Source organism: Phasianus colchicus, chromosome 4 (assembly GCF_987193195.1).
Source record: "Phasianus colchicus chromosome 4, bPhaCol1.hap1.1, whole genome shotgun sequence".
Taxonomy (NCBI): Eukaryota; Metazoa; Chordata; class Aves; order Galliformes; family Phasianidae; genus Phasianus; species Phasianus colchicus.
Genome location: NC_143439.1, coordinates 39,268,216 through 39,290,024, shown reverse-complemented (window position 1 = coordinate 39,290,024; position 21,809 = coordinate 39,268,216). Strand labels below are relative to the sequence as shown.

At 39.8% G+C, this 21,809-nt stretch overlaps 1 protein-coding gene and 1 long non-coding RNA gene across 2 annotated transcripts in view; one reads left to right on the top strand and one right to left on the bottom strand.

Annotated features, from left to right (window-relative positions):
* ENPEP (glutamyl aminopeptidase) overlaps positions 1–10,590 on the top strand; it is a 32,693-nt gene extending 22,103 nt beyond the window's left edge. Inside the window, exons 10-20 of the mRNA XM_031596942.2 lie at positions 1,119–1,270; positions 4,132–4,211; positions 4,550–4,677; positions 4,815–4,870; positions 5,652–5,802; positions 6,650–6,723; positions 6,826–6,927; positions 7,031–7,201; positions 8,287–8,427; positions 9,402–9,480; positions 9,730–10,590. Of these exons, the coding sequence (XP_031452802.1) occupies positions 1,119–1,270; positions 4,132–4,211; positions 4,550–4,677; positions 4,815–4,870; positions 5,652–5,802; positions 6,650–6,723; positions 6,826–6,927; positions 7,031–7,201; positions 8,287–8,427; positions 9,402–9,480; positions 9,730–9,879 (1,284 nt within the window). The 3' untranslated portion in view covers positions 9,880–10,590. The remainder of the gene's footprint in view (positions 1–1,118; positions 1,271–4,131; positions 4,212–4,549; positions 4,678–4,814; positions 4,871–5,651; positions 5,803–6,649; positions 6,724–6,825; positions 6,928–7,030; positions 7,202–8,286; positions 8,428–9,401; positions 9,481–9,729) is intronic.
* Positions 10,591–15,185: 4,595 nt separating this feature from the next.
* Positions 15,186–18,269, bottom strand: LOC149918200 (uncharacterized). Its single transcript, XR_016466442.1, has 3 exons — positions 18,052–18,269; positions 17,749–17,907; positions 15,186–15,503 (listed from the first exon to the last, which is right to left on the bottom strand). It is a non-coding gene; the product is annotated as an uncharacterized LOC149918200 (long non-coding RNA).
* Between the last annotated feature and the right edge of the window lie 3,540 nt (positions 18,270–21,809).

The window sequence follows — 21,809 nt, the reverse complement described above, 5'->3', positions numbered from 1 at the left end:
AACTCTCACTCTACTGATTTCAATTTCCTAAACATTTTATATTCTATGGCTGTTCTGTCAATGAGAGATCAGAAGCTAGGCAGCCTCCCAGCATATTACAGCGTAACTTATTTCTAGGAACTTTATATTATTTCTTTATTTTTGGCACAAGAGTGTAGGGAGTGGAATAAGAAAAAAGAAAAGAGGTCTTGTTAACAAACAGCCTGCTTCTGAAACATCCCTCCTGCATTTCAAACTCATTTGATGGGTGAAAATACTCCTTATTCACCACACACTTACACACCACACCCTCAGTCATCTCTAACCAGATTCATGTGTTTGAAAGCTCTCAATATTATAAATCACCAACTAATCTTGATGCTTGTCTCCATCTCTATTTTCCAATTCTCAACAGGCTTGTTCTGTGCCACACCACTTTCTGATCTTTTCCTTTTTTTACTGCTGACCTGTTTTTTTCTATTCATTATTCTCTAGAAGCTTACCTACATAACCAGGTTCTTCCCTACTGCTATTTCTTTTCCTTCCCTTCCCTCAGGGTGGACGCACATCCAACCCAAGTTGCACGTGTCCCCTTTCTAGTTCCCTTTTTCTTCTTGATCTCATGCTTCTTCCTACTCAACTACACGCTCTCTCTGATTTTCTGCATCCTCACATCACCAAGTTTATCAGCAGTCTGAGGAGGCAGAAGCAACTTTCTCCAGCTCCAGCCTTTTGAACAGAAGTTCTTGTCCACAGAACAGACCAATCTTACGTTAGCTTAGCTGCTGGTGATAACAGCGGCTCCCCATTCACACGTGAAACAAAGCATGCTGCAATGCAGCTTCTAGCTTAAGAAGTCTTCTTATGTCCTTCCTGTCCTGTTCTATTACTTTAAAAAAAAAAAAAAAAAGAGAGAGATCTTGCAGCTTACAAGGGGCCTCCCTTAAAGAGCCCTCAGTATTTCTTGCCCATGTTACCAGCCAGTCTCCTTCCCATGTACTTCTTATTTCCTCTGTCTGAGTTCAAGTTTGTAGATAATTCTTTCTATTAGAGATTGTTTTTCGTTGTTGTTGTTGTTTTTCTTTTTCTCTTTGGCCTGAGTTCGTTTTTGCCCTGCAACCTTCTTCTATCATTCACAGGCAAGTAATAAACCTGTGAGTGAAGTCATGGACACATGGACAAGGCAGATGGGCTACCCTGTTTTAGAGATGGGAAGTAATTCAGTACTCACACAGAAACGTTTTCTCTTGGATCCCAATGCAGATGCTTCATATCCTCCTTCTGATTTCGGGTAAGACTCTACTGTAAATACCTGTCCAAAATACCCTCTTACTGACATACAAATAGGCACTACTCTCCTTGGCAAATTTAGTGCTTGTTTTTTGTTGTTTTTTTTGTTTTGTTTTGTTTTGTTTTGTTTTGTTTTTTAATAGCAGGAATTTAGATGTAAATATTTACAAATTTAGGACAGCCTCAGCCCTTTGTCTCAGGGCTTCATCATCAATCACCACAGAATGAAACAGGACAGGGTCTCTCACAAGACCTTGTTTCCATATACAGACAGCTCAGATGATTGCAACATATCTGCTGAATTACTGCAAATTACAGTCTGTCAGAATAAAGAAAACACCACAAAATTGTCTTTACCCAGAAATCAGATATCATGATCCAGGTATTTTGTACTACACAAGCTTATTCCTTTTCCTACATGATGTAGGATGTATAACATAACACAATACAAGGTCTTCTCTACATCTCTTAAAAGCACAAATTACTATGAAATAGTTAGTCATAATAAACAATACTGAGTCTTACCCAGAGCTATTTTCTTTCTATTTAGCTCAAGCTAGCATTGTTAAACTTAGCCTTAGTGCACTAAGATCTGGGGTAGCAGACTCAGGAATCCTACTTTTGCCTGAATTCAAGACTTGGAGTGCCTTGCCATTTGTTATTTCTTGAGTAGAAATCCCAGCTTGGTTCCTGTCTTAACCTGTTGGGAAGCTGAGCTTTATACTGTACCCACCATTCCTAAAGTGAGGACAGAATTTGGTTTTGACTGTGTAATGTTTATAGATGGCTTCAAAATAAACTGCAATAATATATATCATATTGCTGATATTAGCTATCTTGGGACAGACTTAACCTCTTGCCTAAAAGCTGATCTATTGAAAGTCAGTAACTCCCACTTACAGCCTCACAGATGAGGATGAGGAAGGTCCTGAAGAGAGTCTACTCCAAAATGGGACAGGCCACTTAATGTCTGGATGCAAGGTCTGATTTAAGCAGTGAAAACTATTAAGTCTTGTATATGTTTTATCCTCTGAAAATTTCAGGTCTGGTATCCTGATCTGCCTGCTTGTTTCAAGCTTGTTTGGCTTGAAAGAGTCCTCCCCTGAATGCTGACACTCAAAAGAAGTTTGAAACCTTGTGCTCTTAAAATAGTGCTACTGGGCAAATATGTAACTGCAGCATAGCACATCAGGAATGTGACCTCAACATGCACAGCTGGGAGAACACAGCTATTATATCTGATGCTTGGAAAAAGCATTTCCATGTGCAATCCCAAGACCATATAATGAAAACTAAATAAAATCCCTCCCCTATTAAATGCATTTCCAAACCATTTTAAAAAAACAATCTTTTACATGCTTTCTCTTGAGGAAACACAATACTGAGGCTTCTGGTCAAACAATAACCTCTCTAAATTCTATTGCAATAAGCTACATAAGAGGACTCGCAAAAACTCAACGAGTATAAGTCCTTTTAAATATATACACATTTTTTTAGAAGATACAAAACAATAGCTGATGTTTCTTCATGGAGACAACAGGGCATACAATTACTTTCATTTTGGTATTTCCTGAAAATTAACGTCTAATCATTTAATACACAGCTGTAAACAAGTTTTCCTATTATAGCAATTGTCACCAAGGTGTTTATACAGAAGAAAAATCTCCCTGGGTTGGACTGTAATATGCTAACATGGATGCTAATAGCAGATGACTACCCAAAAGGGCTTAATAATTTTAGCAGCACTATGTGGGTGGTTGTGCAAGTACGCTCTCAACATGCTCTGCCATCCTCTTCCCCTGACTGCCCCTTCATAGTCTTGGTCTAACCTTCAAACTATTCTCAACACCTTTGGATATGGGGCACAGCCCAGACTGAGAAGCCTGCATCTATTCACTGTGGCTACTCAGGGATGTGAAGAGTGAGAAATAAGGTCAAATTTAGTATTTCAGTTTTCTCATCTGGAAAAAAGGTTTAATAACACTTAACCACTTGTTAATAACACTTAGCCACTTGTTTCAAGTGAGCACTGTGAAGATTAACTAGTGTCTGCACAGAGCCCTGGACATATTAACACTGACATGAGTCATCCACATACAATCACCTTTTACTAAATTAATTGCTGTGCTCCTTGTTAGATAATTATCTGACATGACATGAAGATGCTACTTAAAAGAGCTGAATGTTCCAGTGTCATGGTAATAAGCTACACAGCATAGCACACCACAAATTCATCTGCGCAATCTCTGATTATGGGTAATTACCCTCTCCAGCATAGTCACCAAGAGGGGGAGGCTGTATTCAGAAAGATATGGCCCTAACACTTATACTGATTTCCTTAAAAAAAAAAAAAAAAAAGGATTCTCTGTAGGCACATAATCAACAAAGTAATAACTAAGACTAACACATCAACACTGGATTCTGGACAAAATCATACTCTACTCTCTTTCTCAGTCCACCAGATGCATTTTGAGAACTTTCTATAAATACAAAGGATAAGAGAAGCTATTTTTATTCTCCATCTCTAGAACATGAACACACTCAGACATTTCATGCTTTTTATTTTGCTTTTCAGGGAATATAACTGCCCCAATCATACCACAGCAATGTCTGACATTTTGTTCACTGAATAGAGTATCACAGTACAGAAATGTCTTTGTAACACAGACAACAGCTATTGGTAAAAAGCTAGGGAGGGTGAGTTATGAAGGATATTTGGTAGATGAATACGTGCACAAACACACAGTTGCTTCATAAAATGTGATGTACACATTTAGCCCAATAAAAGCGTACGCTGGAGACTTATTTTTAGTATTTGATTTAAAATTTAATTTGATTCTCTTTCCCTTTAAATAATTTCAGTTACAAATGGAATATACCAGTGAAATGGAGACTGGGGAATTCAACAAATTACACAGTCTACAACACCTCTGATTCCGCAGGTAAACTTCCTCGACTCTTTTATGGGTAATAAATAGACAAAGATTTTCAGCATCCTTCTTCAGTCTAATCACAGAGGACTCCATTTGAAATTTAACAAACCATCTGCCCCAATGTAATTCACTATTTTAACACGTGTCAATATCCAGTTCATAATGCCCATACTAACTAATCTTTACTCAAAGCCATTAAAAACAAAAACAAACAAACAAAACCTAAGTTGAGGCTTAGATCTTATTTTGATATTCATTAAAACCAAATATTACTTTTGGAATCAAAGTATCTCCAGTGAGTTCTGTGTTATTTAAGGTGCACCAACTAATCACAATTTGTTTTTCAGGAATTACAATACCATCATCTGCTAGTACCTTTCTGAACATTAATCCAGACCACATTGGATTCTATCGTGTCAATTATGATAGTCAAAGTTGGGACACATTAGCGGGTCTTCTGGTCAACAACCACGAAGTAAGTGTCACAATATTAGTCTATCTGGTTGGTCTCTAACAGATATTTATAAAGGCAGGTGTTTTGGTTTTGTTTGTTTTTTTTTTCCTGCAAATAATCCATGAATTCTTGATGACTCTCATCCTCTTTTTGTACAGACTTTTTCCACTGCTGACCGTGCAGGGATTTTGGATGATGCCTTTTCCTTAGCAAGGTAAACTAATTCCCTGCAGAGTTCAACAGAAGCTTTTCACTTTCCATTTTCTATTAACTAGAATTGACTCCAGTGACCAAAAGAAAATTTCTGAATTTGTCTTGTTTTTCACCTTATGTTGCTCTTTCGAAGGAGCAAATAAGAGTATGTATTGGTAATCTGCAATATCAACATAGTCAAGGGAAATGCTCCCTTTCTACTTGGCTGAGGAAAAAAAACTCTTTAATTGCAGAGGTTTCAGAAAGGGGTACTTTTATCACATAGGAAACAATGATAGAAGTACTTCAGAAGAAGTTATGCGTTCAGAAAATCAGAGCTAATGCCTACAGTGCACAGCATGGCATTAGGAAGTTACCACCACCTCAGCTATCTTCCTTAGAAATGTGCTTGGAAACTCCTAGCTCTTGTACCCAGACTCACTGATGTAGATAAACTTTGGGTGAGCTCTGTAATGACCTCTAAGTCTGAAGCTCCTCAGTGCTTCAGGACGTCTACAGAACTAGCAATTTCTTCAGTATGACTGGAGTTAGTGTAGTCAGTTCTGGGAGCTCTGGGCCCCTGCATAATACAGGCAACTCCTCATTGCAAGAGCTCCTGCAATTAGGCATTGACCAAAAGTGATTTTTGGAAAACACCTCCCAGATTCCATTCCAGAATATTTATCCCCTCCTAAAATTTATTATTTCAGACCTTCTAAAGTGAGTAGTGTTCCAGCATCTTTAAAGAAGCAAGTTCTCCAAATCCATCAAAATAACAGAAGTTCTGTTTTCTCCCTTCTCAGGGCAGGACTTGTGGATTATTCTGTTCCCCTGAACCTCACAAAATACCTAATAAATGAAACAGATTATTTGCCTTGGCACAGAGCTATATCAGCTGTGACTTACATCGCAGACATGCTTGAAGACGATACAGATCTCTACCCCCAGTTACAGGTGATGAAGCAAAAATATATTCCTGCATAGGATCAATGGATCTGACAGTTGAGAATCTGCAATGGCAATAATATTGAAGTTCGATTGATTTTCAGTGTTGCTGAGGCTGTCAGTAATTAGTTTTTGTTACTGTACTCTTAAACAAATGCTGAAAACTGCTTAGCACTGATTTCTGAATTACCTGAACTGCCAGTTCAGGTCTATGCATTTGGAGGGAATAAATTATGCCTGCTTATTCTTATGATCAATCACCATAAGTCACTGTACAGAGACTTGTTTGTCAAGGCTGTCCTGCATAAACAAATAAGTACGTACAGGGCAGCAAGAACTCTGACACCTGTCCTCACCACGAAGGTGAGGAACAGATTTCTGCTGTGTTCTGGACCTCAGAGCAGGCACTCGTGTTCTCAGTGTGCAATATTCTTCAAGAAGTAACAATATCAGTGTATCTCAACATGGCAGTCAAAAGATTTGACAGTTGGTCTGAAGCTGATCATGATTTAATGGTCACTAAAATAACTATGTCCTCGAGTCCAGATTACCCTTGGGAAGAAGTTATGGCAGTGTGCCATTGCTATACCCTGGCTTTCATTTTGGGGCAAAGACAAAGCTGGAGAAAAGCAGGCTGACTTTTGTTCTACCTGCATATCAGTGTTGCAAGAAGGAATGCATGAATGTGTTCAGATTTGACATGTCATGGTGAGCTGAAAAGATCATGTGCGTGTGTCTTTGTATCCCTTTTCATTTAAGATACGGTAGTTCTTGGAAAATGAAAGGGAATAAATTATAAATATACTGCCATTTAATGAAACCTATACAAATAACCATCTCTCTTTTTCTACCTCAGGAATATTTTCGCTATCTGGTAAAACCCATTGTGAATAAACTGAACTGGAATGATTCTGGAAGCCATTTGGACAGGTTGAACAATATCTTTACTTTTTTTTATCATATTATTGATGGATTCAAGGAGTGCTAAGCAGAAGGGAAATCTTTCTCTCTCTCTTCCTCTCTCTTTTAAAGGCTTCTTCGTGCATCTGTTCTAGACTTTGCATGCAGTATGAATGATGCAGAATCTCTTGATGGTGCTTCTCAACAATTTGAGCAATGGCTACAAGGACAAACGTGAGTTCTCATGGGTCCTGGCAAAGGACTGTATGTGACTTGGTCACAAATCACCAGCAGGAAAAGAGGGAAGAATATTGAAATACTTTTTTTGTTATTCTAGCATTGCTGTAAATCTCAGACTCCTGGTATATCGCTATGGGATGCAGAATTCAGGCAATGAGTCATCATGGAATTACATGTTCAAGACATACCAGGAAACTTCGTTAGCACAAGAAAAAGAAAAACTCCTGTATGGCCTGGCATCAGTGACTAACATCACCCTTTTGGACAGGTGATTTCAATGCACAAGGATCATTCTTTCCCTAGAGCCGCAACTATTCACTATTTACTCTTTCATTTCTCCTCTTTCCTGTGCATTTTTGTCAGATTACAGCATGCAGAACTCAACACATTCTCAAGAATCGTTATTTAACACCCACCTCTGAGACTGCATTATAGCAGAAAAAAAGCCTTGATACATTAGTGGACAGATATTGAACACATGGTAGTTTCTGCAAAAGATCAACAGCCTTCAGCTTTTCCAACAATGCCCTGTGTAATTTTAGCTGCCTAACAGTGAGGCATCAGGAGAAAATTCTTCTACATTTCCTCTATAATCAGAAAAGAAAGACATGACTTCCAGAGCACTGTTCATCCCAAACCAGAAACGGGAACCCATCAATGGGAAAAACTGCATTCAGCAGTGGGGAATCTGGATACTGTACTGATCTGTGCAGCTGTCAGACCAGATGAGTATCTCCCCAGGCTGCCACTCTGCTGGGATGCAGCAGCTCCTTTAAGTGTATCTCACACCTTGGCATGTAGCTGTACCATAGAGCAGAGCTGCTGGCAAATGTCCTCACTGGAGCCATTTACCTCTTTGTTGGAGCCCTGTTTAAATATCACAAAATGGAGCGGTCTGCTTGAAAGAGTTCCAAGTTCAGACCAGATGGAATAAGGAAATATAGGAGATACAGGAAGAGTAAATATAAAAGATAATTAGAATAGTGGTAGTAGGCAACTCTATTCATAATTTTTGTAGCCATAACAGCCATAACCTAAAGCCATTTGATAACTAATCACTGTCAGGATGAGGACACAAATTAATAATCTAGATCAACCTAAATTTGCAGAAAAAAAAAAGAATTACTCCTAAATTAGGGAGAATGTATCTGTTAATTTACTATTAAAACAATAAAGGAGGGAAAAAGAGCAAACAGTTTGAGAAAATTGTTCCTGACGCTAGCATACAGGAAAGAAAGAAGAGAAGCTCTGCTTCTTTTCTAAAGAGATGTCTAATTATTCAGGCTTCTTTCAGTATACTATTATCTCTTGATACAGTTTTCAACAGATAGATTCTTACGGGATTTCTCTTAGGTATCTGAAATACGTCTACAACTCCAGCCTCATCAAAAGCCAAGATGTGTTCACAGTTGTGAGATACATTTCCTATAACACCTATGGAAAAACAATGGCCTGGGACTGGATTCGTCTTAACTGGGAATACTTAGTTGACAGGTATGCTAAGGAACTCATTTGGAATTTTAGATCTACATCCACCTCCTTCTATATTTTCACTACACAGCTATAATCACTGCCTTTTTTTTTTTTTTTTTTTTTCTGGAAAGGTAAAGTTTGTGATCATTCTATAATTTCCATAAAAGCAAGAAGTTCTTATAGTCAGCTTCTTTGTATTATGGAAACAAAAAGCATACTCAACACAATCATGGCCACCTGCTATGAAAAAATATTTTGCCACTAACATAAAAAACATTCTTTCCCTAAGAGACCACTACCAAAAAACTGTGATTAAAAAAGTATAAAAAGTTCTAGCAATGTGTAGAAATCTTGTAATTGGATGGAAATACTCCTCAATAGTCATGTCTCTACTCTGATGTAGAGTTTTCTTTTTATAGATTTCATAACAATAAGATGGTGCACAGAGAGGTAATATTACAATTCCTTCTGGTGGTGATAGCAACCAGCATAGGTGAAGATGAGCAGCTGAATTAAGAGTACACTATTTAGTTTTGCTCTTCTCTCCTTCCTTCCCCTTTTAAACAATGTGTGAAGACACAGAAGCCAAACATACCTGACAGTCTAGAGCTGTGAACCAGACTGCATTTCTGTTGCTCAGCAGTTTGGTTCCAAAACAGCAGGAAGTCCTGGGAGGAAAAAAAGTCTTTAAACACACTATTTCCAATGTGAAACAATAAGCTATTGGCTGTAAAATTAAAAAGTAAAACAAAATAAAACAAACAGAAAAGATTATTCCTTTAGTAGACATATTTTAGAACATGTATCATAGAACATATGAAGTATAGATATTCTGTAGGACCACTATTTTTCAAGTATTTCCAAAAACACCAGAATCTGGGTGCATGTTCTGTTGTACTGCATTTAGAAGTTTAAGCTTCAGATAACTGATTGTGCCCTTTATTTTGAACAGTTTTGCATCAAATGTTGCTTGATGTTTTGTTTTGTTTTCCTAGATTCACTATCAATGATAGAACCCTTGGTCGCATAGTAACTATCAGCCAAAACTTCAACACAGACCTCCAGCTTTGGCAGGTACTGTGCCAGCATTTCTCTTGGTTTTATGTCAGCGTATTTTGAAATCTACTGGTTGGAAAGCTTGTTTTTTTATTCACCAAGTGTGTATAGCAGCATGAATTACTGTAAAACTATTCCAGTACTACAAGCCAGAACTTTAATATTTTACTTAGTCAAAATTGCACTTATCTGGTCCCCGTAAAAACATACTTGCCCAATACTAGTGTTATTTTTTTCATGACAGTTCTTTCTCTCTCTCTTTTCCAGATGGAAAATTTCTTTGAGAAATATCCTAATGCTGGGGCAGGAGAATCACCCAGGAGTCAGTCAATTGAGCAGGTGAAGAACAATATTCAGTGGCTGAAAGAAAACAAGGAGGAGATACGAGTGTGGCTAGAGGCATGGACAAGTCCTTGAAGTCTTTGTTAAAAACATCAGGCACTCATTCTGGGCACGCAGATCCTCAGATATTTAGCAATGTGGATTTCTCAAGTAGGCAACTTAGAGGACCAAAGTCTAATATTTTTTCTACAGACACTCAGGAGACTAGGCCAGAGCAATGTTTGTGTAGCTGCTTATCCTGGATCCTGCCAGTGCTTATGAACATGCTTTATATTTTGAGATATTAATTTCCCTGAACAAATATTTGAAGTTATTCAGAGCAGAAGTGATGGCAGAATTGGGGTCCTTGCTGATCAAGTTAGTGTCAGATCTTCCATGAACCACTCTGAAAATCTACTTCTTGGTTCATACAGAAGTATACTCACTACACTCAGGGATTCCTTCCCAAGTGCACCTTGTGGGACCTTTGGGTATTAAGCAGCAATATTAACTTTGTCTGAAAATCATCCCCTATATTTATATCCATAAAAATTTTACATTTGGAATTTAGCTCTGCGTTCTTATACTACAGAAAGGTCAGTTAAGCTTCCTTCTGCACTGATTTTGGAAGTTTAACTACAGGTACACAAGTGATCAATATTATCGGCTTCTTTTTCAATGTTATCAGTTGAGATTCTGTAGCTTAGGGAAGCAGATGTCTCAGTTATTTTTGTCTTATTTCTAAGTCTCGTCAAAAGAAGAACTTACTGCAGCCATTACTGCAAATAAGACAGATGGTACTTTGTCTCTTTTCTTAAGGAAAAATAAAATTTAAAAATCTACCTGGAAATTTGCCTTTTTCTAATAAAGGGAAAAGCATACAGAAAAGCAGCTATTTCATTGCCCAGCTATATGGTACATACAGCTGTAGTGATCTTAAAGGGGGAAAAATTTATCATCGTCTCTTCAGAACTAAAAAAATACAGCAAAATGAGGTAGAGGGAGCAATGCAGTCCACCGCAGAAGCAGAGGAAGCAAATAAATGACTCTCCATTCCCAGTCCCTCTGTCATTGCTAGACTGAAGAAAGGCACTGGGGCATCTCTGCCTGCCTGCCTGCCTGCCCTGGGTTGTGCTCTGACACGGCACAGATAGCACACATCAGCATCCTCATAATGTTCTTCCCTGCTCTTCTGAGGTGGAAAGGAGCAGCAGAAGTGAGTCAGCTTGAGCTGACCCCTGTCTGAGTGCCCTGGGAGCAGGACTGTAGGCATCTTCTCTTAGGTGAGAGAATCTGAGAGAGGTGAGGCACAGCTGTCTGGAAACTACAGAGGGATGACAGAAGTATGGAACAACATTGTCTTTCCTTCATCCATTCCAAGGGATAGCATTGAAGAGATGGCTCTAATGTACAGAAATTCTGGGGTACAAAAGAAGCATATATAAAGCCCAGGTGGAAAGACTTTACCCCACTCCTCCAGGAGATTTCAGGCTGGTAAAAGTTTGGGTCTCTCCCAAGATACCAGACAGCTGTGACAAGCCCAGACAGACCTGGTGACCAAGCCAATTATTCTGTGAAAGGAAAATGTCAGCAGCCATTTACCTCATGTAAACAAAACACGACAGGGTGTTGACTAACAGTGGTAACAACTTAATGTAGATGCCAGCTTCTCTTCAAGGCAAAGAGTCAGCAAAGGGCCAAGCAATTTCTTCCAGCTTTCCTTACCACTCACTCTGACACGCAGAGAACTGTGAGAGTGAAGCAGCCACCCAGATGCAAGCCACCAGCAGATCAGGATGTGGGCAGAGGGCTGGCCCTGTTCAGCTGCCTGCTCAGGAAGAGATATGGCAATTCACCTCCATTGTTTCCTTCTTTCAGGGAGTGAAATTGAAAGAACAGAAGGCACCTGTCTTGGTTTCAAGGTCACAAACTGGTTTGGTTGCCCCGCATTGTAATACTATCAGCATGTTGTAATGTTGTGACTCTGTGATCAGCTAACAGAAATTTCTTTTGTGCTATCAGTGCTGTATGCTCTGACTGAAGGTTTTTAACTCCACCCAAGCATGGCATGTAACAATACAGAACTGAGATGAAGATGCCCAAGCATGTAGATCACTGGTTTCCCCTTTAAGAAAAGACAATAAAATTTGGCAGAAACGACTGATCCTACAGCCTTTCCTATGCTTCTGCCACAATTTACTATAGGAAGAAATGTATGAGATACTATGGGAATTAGATAAGATTAAATAGTTACTTCCAGGGATTTCTATCCTTTGTCATATGTAGATCCTACTACCACTGAGGGGGATCAAGCTTGCCAACCTTGTTAGCTACAGTAGGAAGCTGTCATCAGGGAAAGCAGTCAGGAAGATTTACTACGCTGTTGGAAAGCTCTAGCAAAAGCAGCCTTCAAGCAAATCCCACAGACATACCACTGGGCACATATTGGCAGTATTATGTATCGCTGTTGTACGAAGAAAAAAAAAAAGTAAATTGGAGAGAGAGAGAGAAAAATATCACCAAGGTAAAGTGGGAGCTGAGGACAAGCCGGAGCAAGTGCTGGGCATGTGACCTTGCAGTGTTGAAAGGGAGAAGGGGATTTGAAGTAGCCGACTAAGCAATGGCTTCCCATCTTTAAAGTCCTACTCTACTCAAGAAAACAGGAGGACCATGTGCAGTGTTTGTGTCTGAGTGGTACTGGATCAGAGAGATGTTAGGCGAGTACTTGGGTGCTTTTGATGTTATAGGAAGGTTTGTTGGATGTCTGCATTGATCTTAAGTGGGTAGGTGAATGTGGAAGTAAATCCAAAAGCCCCAGAAGAAGGCTGCTTTTATAGCGGGATAAAGATCCTGTCAATTTTAAATAATGTTCTCAAGATTATGCAGTGCTCTTGCTACCTCTAAATGGCTCATGGAGAATGTTCTGTATGGCATGTGTCTCTTTCAGACTGTTTGTCCTAGATGGATAACAAATCTGGTACATGCTAAATCTTTCGGTCAGGAACTAGTGCGTTTACAAATGGTCTGTGATAAGCTTAAGAACGCCAATGTGAAACTGAATCCAAAGAAATGTGAACTGTTTTAAAAAGAGATAATTTTCCCTTGGTCATTCGATCAGCAAGGAAGGAATTTCCACTGATAAAGTCAAGTGAGGGAGTGCAGAACTGGCTGGCCCCTTAGACCCACAAAGCTTTTGGAGGCTCTGCTGCTCTTATTGTACCAGAGTGAAAACGATTGCACACAGAGAAGTAGAAAAACGCTTTGAGTAACCTAAGTGCGATGTGGAGTTTAAGAGGGGCCACTGTTGTTGTGACTGTTCCAGTGTTGCCTTACCCCGGCCTTACAAATCTTTTTCATATCAGCCACAGCTGCGTATCCTATAAAGTCTGTGGCCTCAAGAGACCATAAACTTGATAGGCACATGAAAATGCTTTATCTTGATGATTCAGGTAAAGAAATAACTGAAACCCCACAGAATTATATTACCTCACAGAAGAAAACATAAAATGAATAGCAACGATGAAAATTCCATGAGGTCTACAACTCCTCAGCTGAGCCAGTTTCTAAAACAGCAGTTAAGATCTCTACAATGTATTCAGACATAAAGAAATACCATATACCTATGTTTCACTGTTGAAATAGGTCATTATTAGGAAATATCCCTACAGTCATCCTACAGTGATCAGAGCTATTTCCTGCCTACCCCCATTTTGGGTGATGGCATCTTCCAGCAGCTTTGAGGATATAAGATGAAAATCAGTTTGTGGTGTGTATAGGAGAGACCAGCCCAGCAGGGTCAGAAGGATGGGGTCTCACACCATTGCTATCAGGGCAATAATATACTTCCAGGCAAAGACTTCATCTTGTGCTATGTGTGTCCACTATGAAAGTTTGTCAAACAGGGCTGTGCTCACTCCCCCTAGTACCTAGACAGAAGCCAGCTGACATGGAGGTATCCCAATTTCACACCCACATTTACAGCAGCTGAATGTACACTTGTGCATGGGAAAACTGGTTCAGGAAGATAGAGCTAGATCAGACTAAGGAGGTGTCCTCCAGCTCACAGGCTCTTGTGGGTGCCCAAATGTCTGAGCTTTTCCAAGATGTGCTCTGGAAAAAAATACAAATCTATTTACAAGAACACCTGAAATGCATTTAGTTCAGATAAATCTGAGAGGTTTTGTATTCCTGGAGTATATTGTAAGTTGTGAGTGAGGAACAAATCCTGAAAAACAAAGCCATGACATACTATTCGAGAGATCCTGCTCTTAAGTAGTTGTTCTAGTAATCCCTCACACACAGAAAACCTTTCCATATCAACTCTCTCTTCTTCACACATTGATGTCCAGAGATTGCTGTCAGCTGACACCTGCCTACAGATGATTTAATGATGCTGAAGCAATGTGTACAGGTGGTCTCAAGAAGCAGGCAGGCAGGGAAAGGAAGAGATTCAGACAAGAGAGAAGACTAACTCTGCAAGAGGAAGGCTGGGGGTACAGAATTTTTCTTCTTAGTAAGAATTAAGTCTCAACTTGAAATCGATGCTGCAGTTGTATACATGATATGCACTGTACAACTTTCATTCGAGCTTAACCATCCATGCTAGCTTTGCTTTGAAGATGGATGAAATGGCCTCTAAACATACTTTCCAGCACTTCTGGGTTTTTTAAACCATTTGCAGTGAGTAAGACACTGATCACTGATACATTTTCTTCCAGGGAGTGCCAGGCTAAGTGCATCTGAGGCTGTCACAGCAACTTTCTCAGTCTGTATTGCCTGCTATTAGATGCACTCACAAACTGCTGTTTGGTAAGTCAATTTGATCAGGAACTACATACCCTAGAGCTACAGATCTCGTATCTGTAGTAGGTCTGCACCTTGAGCAGGATGCTCTCCAGAAAGTAGACAATGTAGCCATCAGCCAGAGCAAAAGTTTCACAACATCATGGTAAGAACTTGTTATGCCACTGGTCAAGTTCACGTGAGCTGAAATAGTTGCTGAATATCTACAAAGCAAATTTTGCAGGTGTCTGGTGGGTAGTCAAAAACAGATTTGATTCATTTATTTTAGTAAATAGTCTCTTTCATCAAACTGAAATTAAGGCCACCCACATTTGTTAAGCAACTTCAGATGGAGAAAACACTTTGTGCTTAAAGGTACAAAATCACAAATGAAAAGTCATCAGCTGCCTTTGGACTGGAGCATTTACAACAAAAGCAAACAGATCAAGGCTTCTTTCCCCTCCACAGAAATGCACATGAACTCTCCTACATAACAGTATACTGAACCTAGTCTTTCAAATTCCCACATAGTGCTTAAATAATAGTCAGGAATAAAAGCAAATGAATAGCTTTCTGGTTTGGTCTGTCATTGAGCATCTGAAAACACAGGAGCACCAGACTCTTATATTTTATTATTACTTTAAGTAAAGATGGATGTCTTTAACAGAGGTGCTAATAAGCTCAGATCTGCATCAGTATGCCCTAAGCAATTACAAATGTTGAGGAGCAAAATTCAAAAATACAGTGGTTTGAGCAATAGCCCAAAGGGGAAGGCATGTGGTTAAAAACTCTCTCCAGCAGAAACAATAATTCACCACCTCCCACTCAAGGTCTCCAACCACTGCATGTAGCGGGTGTTCCTCTGCTCTGGCACTCTGGTAAATGCAGCCCTTCTTTTACCTCACCATGTCACAGACCTCAAGCCAAAAGACTCGGTCCTGTGGAAGGAAACATTTCTGTGTCAGGCTAGACAAGATTTCAGCCTTTCATTTCCTCAACTCAAAACAAAGCTTCATTCAAGCTGCACAGCCTCACTTCCCTCCTCCCTAGTTCAGGAGAAAAACAAACAAACAAAAATGTGCTCCCCCAGCGAGTGCCCCAAAATAAACCGCTGGCTTTGCACACATTCTGCTGAGCTCCCCAGCCAGACTGTGAGAGAGGAAAGACAAGCTCCAGGCAGGAAAGTGAACCAGTGCAAACTAGGAGGTGAACCAGAGCAAACTGCACCCTCAGGTATTGTCCTAGCCACAAAACAGAAGCATGCCATTGCACAATTTGTGAGAGGCTGATGCAAGTAGGGACTAGTTCTAATGAACCCTGAATCAGTCACTCCATTATTACAAATACGGAACAGCCAGCAGAGCCAACAACACACGATTAGCATTGAAACAACATAACCGACGAAAAGGTCAGCCATGGCAAAGATCAGATTGCAGGAGAGGGAAATCAGGTATGTGGCCAAATAGCATGTCATAGTTGGCACCAGAGCAGCTTGGCCAGAAAATTCAGGGCTAGGATTAAGAATGTTGTTCATGTGAGCATGCTGCTATGCTGATGCAACAGCACGGCTTCCAAAACAGAGCATCCCGGACAGACCGCTCCCCACAAACACTTCTTTAGAGGCATGGCTTAAAGAGAACAGAGCACAGAACAGATGTTTGGCCATCTGTGTGTTTTGAAAGCCTGGAGAACACCTCCTTAGCCCAAAACAATCTGCTCATTCTGATCTAATGGATGAGCAGTTTCACTCAGGAAAAAAAACAAACAAACAAAAAAACCCTTCTGGAGTACCAAATGAACGTGGAAGCAATGTGCAGGATAAGGTGCCAGAAAGGCATTAAGTTGCCAAAGTAATGTGATGTACATGTTCTGATGACATACATATCCTATCCTGGGTATTGCCTATTTTAGATGTTAATAGATCCACATGAGTTAATTTAGAGCTCTCAGAAAAATACTGATATATTTTTCATATGATTTTAGTTGCGCAGGAGATGAATGCAATCTATCAAAGACAAATCAGATGGGGAAGATTAAGGGTGGAAAACAGCAAATATCAGAAGACATTAGAAAAATAATAGCATCCAGTTTATATTATGGGCAGGGTATTTCTCCCCCCAGAATATATAAAAACATAAATAACTACTATAATTAGGAGCTATTGATCAAATACTTCTCAGTATGCAACTTAAAAATGATGATGGAAAAAAACAAATATTGATGATCTGGGATACGTGGTTTATCTATGTTTTGCCTAATCTCACCAGAATGTAACATCTGGAATGATTTTATGGTTAAAAGGGTGGAAATAAATAGGATAACTATGTAGAAGCATCATGGAAATAGAAATGAACTTTTTGTTTCCTCGTGAAAGATAGAAAAATCAGTCTCCTGTATTGGAGACAAGGGAACGGGCAGAAAAAAGGTTTCCCAGTTTTGTTTCTCCACAATGTATTAAGAGCGTCCTCTGGTGACAGTTAGCAGTCATTGCATTAAATTATCGGGGCTTTAACACAGTGTTCTTAAAAGTTTGAAATACATCTCAGAAAAGAAATTTGTCTTAAGGATCTTAGGAATAACACCAGTTACTGGACACTGAATAAGGAACACTGAATAAGACTCAACCTAAAATTAACAGTAATCATTAAGCTAAACTTTGTAGGCATGTAAAAAAAAATACACAAAAGCAAGCCATCAGGTCCTCTGTCACTTTTGAAAATTTTGTTTAGCCATATGAGTTCTTAGGAACTGCTAAAAATGCAAGTTATGTTTCAAAAAATGCTAGGCACTGCTATAGAGGATCAGGAAGTAAAACGCTCAGGATTGGAGACAGCCATAAGATGCACACCTGTACTCAGCAGGTGCACTGAGGTTCAGGAGTGATGGTTGTTTTACCTCAAGGAGTTATTTGCAGCCAAAGAAAGTTGGGTTTTCGTTTTTGTTTTTGTTTTTGTTTTTGTTTTTCCCAAAAACAGCCATATGTCATTTGCAACAATCAGAAATGCACATGAACTCACACCATTCTGCACCATATATTTGTAAGTTCTTTCCACTTATGTACCTGATTCCTTAAAAAGATATTACCACTATATTACCTCTCCTTGCAAACTTGACTTTTTTATAAACATTCACACAAATGTGTTTCAAGGAGCTGTGGAAACAAGCAGTTGCCCTTGAGCTTACCAGATAGCCTCACTGAACTCGGCAAAACATGATGGAGCTGCAGCAAGAGCTATGCTGCAGTCAGGATGGTCTGTGGAATGGCAGAGCCCAGGTTGAGGAGCCACGTCCTGCCGCAAAGGACATCTCTGTGCAGGATCATCCTGCTCAGCTGACAACAGCCTGCAACAAAGCTCTTCAGTCTGGCATCAGTATTTCCAAAACAGGTTTGTGTTTGTCTTGTTTAATCCATTGCTTTTAAGACTGATATGTTCTTTCATTCTTCAATGAAAAGAAGTTAAGAAATATTTATTTAAGAAAACTTACCACCTGCCTTTAAGTCATTACAGCATTTACAGAGGAACAGGTCAGCTATCTCAGTCCGTGGCTGTTGTCCTCCCACAAGCACACACCTGCTTTGACCTCAAAGAGCCATCCAGGTGAGATGAGCTTTGATTGCAGGAAGTGGACTCTGGCTCAACACCTCTTCTGCAGTCCCCAGTGACCACAAACACATGAGACCTTTACAGTGTTCAAAAGGGGAGACTGAGAAGCACAAGAGAGGCTGACAGTCTGTGGCCCATGGGGGAGAGCATCCAGCTATCAGGCACCCATCCCTGCAGCACTGGGCAGTGGGGCCTTATCACAATGATGCAGAGCCTTGAGGAGAAAGCCCTGTCCCTCTGCGTGGTGGCAAGGAGGGGTTTGGGGAATTATTTGTGCTTCATGACTCAGCAGAAGGGGGTGAGTTTGTCCTGACAGGAACGCAAATGTGAAGGACAAGTCTGCTACATATGGACGTGTCACAACCCCTGGGCTTACTTCTGTGAGGCAGTCATCTCCTAATCAGGAGTGGCTGCAGCTTCTTCCAAATTCTTGTCTTATTCCAGCTGTGCCACAGAGAGACCATTTTTTTCTCTTTTAAAGAAAACGCCTCTTCTGAGAGCATGACCAGGGTTTGGCCCTCCTGCCCATGACAGCCTGGCAGTGCCGTAACGACCTGTGTGTGCCAAGGCAGCAACCATCTCCTGCTGCTCACCACATTGAGGAGAGCTCACTGCCAGGGGCTGCCCAGCCCATGCCCCAGCACAGAGACCTTTGCATCCCCACAGCAGAACAGTGAAGCCCCCTGCCAGGCCTGGGGCCCCTCAGGAGATACTAACAGCATCAAGCTGCCAGAGCAGCTCTAATAAATCAGAAAGAAAAAGGGCACCCACATGCTTACGAAATCCATATTCAGTGAACTCATGTGGCTCTCTCCAAAGGTCTGCTAGTTAACCAGTCTGCTGTTTAAGGGAAGGTTTTAACAATGTATGAGGCATAACTCTTTTTAAATAATATTATCTTAAATGCAGAAGGACTTATCAAGCACTCCTTGTCCAGGAAAGGCTCCCTGGGAGTCTGTCTGGAGTGAGCACCAATGCGGCCATGGGCCGCAGGCTTTGTGGAGTTGTGCAGAGCCACCACATCTGCCAACATCAGTGCTGCAGCAGTCTCACTAGAGGGAGCAATTTATTTTGAAATATTAGTCAATATTAGCTCAGCGCTTAGCTGGGCCACCAGTGGGTCAGAATTAAGAAGGCTGTTCTGAAGCAAATAGGCATTTTAAGATAAGGAGACAAACTAGAGGAATGGAGAATAGACAGCGCTAATTAAAAATCCTGACTTCAGAAACTATAAGTTGTGAATGACAAAAGGAATCTGTACAGCAGATGGGGATGATTTCTTTTATGTTGTTTTTCACGCTGAAACATCTACAGTAGAGTTTCTGTCGGTGTTTCTAGTAGAGTTCCCCATTTTCAAGGGATTGCAGATCATTTTTATTGACACTTAATGTGAAATTTTTCTTTTACTTTAAAACATGCTTAGAGTTATTCTCTTTTTTTTTATCATAGTCTGTAAAAGGAAATAAATTTCCAGATGCATCAGGATTCTTAGATGTATTGCTAGCACTCAGGCTCTCTCAACATTTCCACCTTAAATCATTATTTAATGTTGAGTCATAAACACTTTTCTGTAAACATTTATTTAGTTCCTGACAAGGTCTCCTCTCCAAAGGGAGTAAGTGAGGGGTGTTACTGCTCAAAAAAAAATAGTAATAATAAAAAATAAAAATAAAAATAAATTGGGGGGTTTAAAGTATTTTTAACAATATATTTTACTGATATGTTCTAAATCTTTCGCAGTTCTATGTTGCCCTTATTCAAAATCTGTATCTGGGTAAGTTTGTTCTGGACTTGTACAGTGCCTAGCATGGTAAGGTTCTCAGAGACCCGAGGCACTGTGGTGTAAGCAAACAATACAGATTTAATACTGACTGTGTTTATGCAGCCTGACCTGAACTACCTCTTCGCTCCTGGGTCCTGCTGACGGCCTCAGCTATGTTTTGCCTCTGTGCTTCAATGAAGTATGGGGACGCAGTCACTCTGCATCTCCAAAATGATCAGCTTTCTGCATGTGGGAGTGCAGAAAATATTTCTTCGTTTCATGTCCCAAGTAAACAGTTACTGGATGAAAATTACTTAATCTGTTTGTTTCTGTGGGTCTTGGATACAGCTTTTAAAAGCCCTAAACCTAGCTTCTGGTCCTCAAAAGATAATTTTTTTGTATATGGGGCAGCAGCCCATGTGATAAAATTTATGGAACTGGAGCTGAAAAGGTCTACATATGAGCAGCGTGTTAACATCATTATCCCTATGAAATGTACAATACAGCACTAGGTCAAAGTTACAATTATTAGCAGAAATTATCAACATCACAGTTATGTTTGGTGATGATGTTGGCTCTGTGCTTTACCCAAGCAGCTATCAATTTTTGCTTCTCAAATTTCATTTATGTAGACGACTGACTTACAGCTACAGCTTTGCTGCATTTCAGAAGGCTGCACACAGGCTGGATGGAGGTATGCACTCTGCTGTAGGCACTGGCAGCGTACTGGTGCAGAGAGCACGATGTTATGCTTAAGGAAGCTGCACTTGTGATACTGAAGGATCCTGGACCTAAGCACCATTTATCGTAGCCTAAGGAGATGAAACAAAATCTGAGGAAGAGAAACAGAAAAGAAGGATGGTGCAATATTTATCTCCATCACAACCTGGAAAAACAGTCTTTCTTTTGCAGTCACGGGCATTTTACTGCCAAGGAAAAAAAATCTCAGTTTTCACTGAAAATATATAATATATATATATTGGAAGAATGGCAAGCACAAGCAAATTCAGATTTAGGGCTTCCCTTAAATATATGAATTAATATTGGGAGAAAATAACTTTCTGTAGTCTTATTCTCTACTAATCCACAGCATTTTTTCATTTTGATACCAGACTGAGATTTTCTGGTAATACTTCACAGAAAAACATCCAGTCCTTTTTTTTTTCTTTCCCCCTAGTTGCTTTAATCTACAGGTGAATGGAGATTTAGTAGATGCGGCATCAGGCAAGGAGGAAGTAAAATCTGACAGGCTGACAGAACATGACTAATAATCAGTTCATGCATAAACCCTTTTTGTTAACACTGATGTAACTCCTTTGCTGAGTGAGCAGTGAAAAATCTATTTGGTTCTTTCAGACAGATACTGAAGCATGAGCTTAATTTTAATTACATGAATAATGTCACCGAGTTGATATACCCAGTATTAGAAATTGAAAAATATTAGCATCTTCAGTTAATTACTCAGAGATTTCTGACTGCTTTGAGAAAAATCCCAGAAAGAAAATTCTGAATCTAAGGGAAGTTTAAGAAAAAAAAAAAAAAGAATTAAAGTGGTCACAAATTGCCTTCATGTGTTACCTCTCCAGCTTCCCATCATTTCTAGTTCTGTTGTCTTAGAATTCTTGCAGTGCCTATCTTCATTACACGTGGTCAAATAATCCTGATGTAACTGAATGGTTGGTTGTACTTAGAGAGCACATCATGCTTAAAAATGTCTTTTGTAGCATAGCGGAGCTGAAGCAACAGCAACAGCCTATATTCTGAATTGCTTAATTTCTGTTAGTGAAAATCCAGAGTGTTTAAAGACACAAGTTCTGTACGTAAAGTGAAAGCAATCCTTTAATATTTAATAATTCCCTTACATTTACTTGTCTATC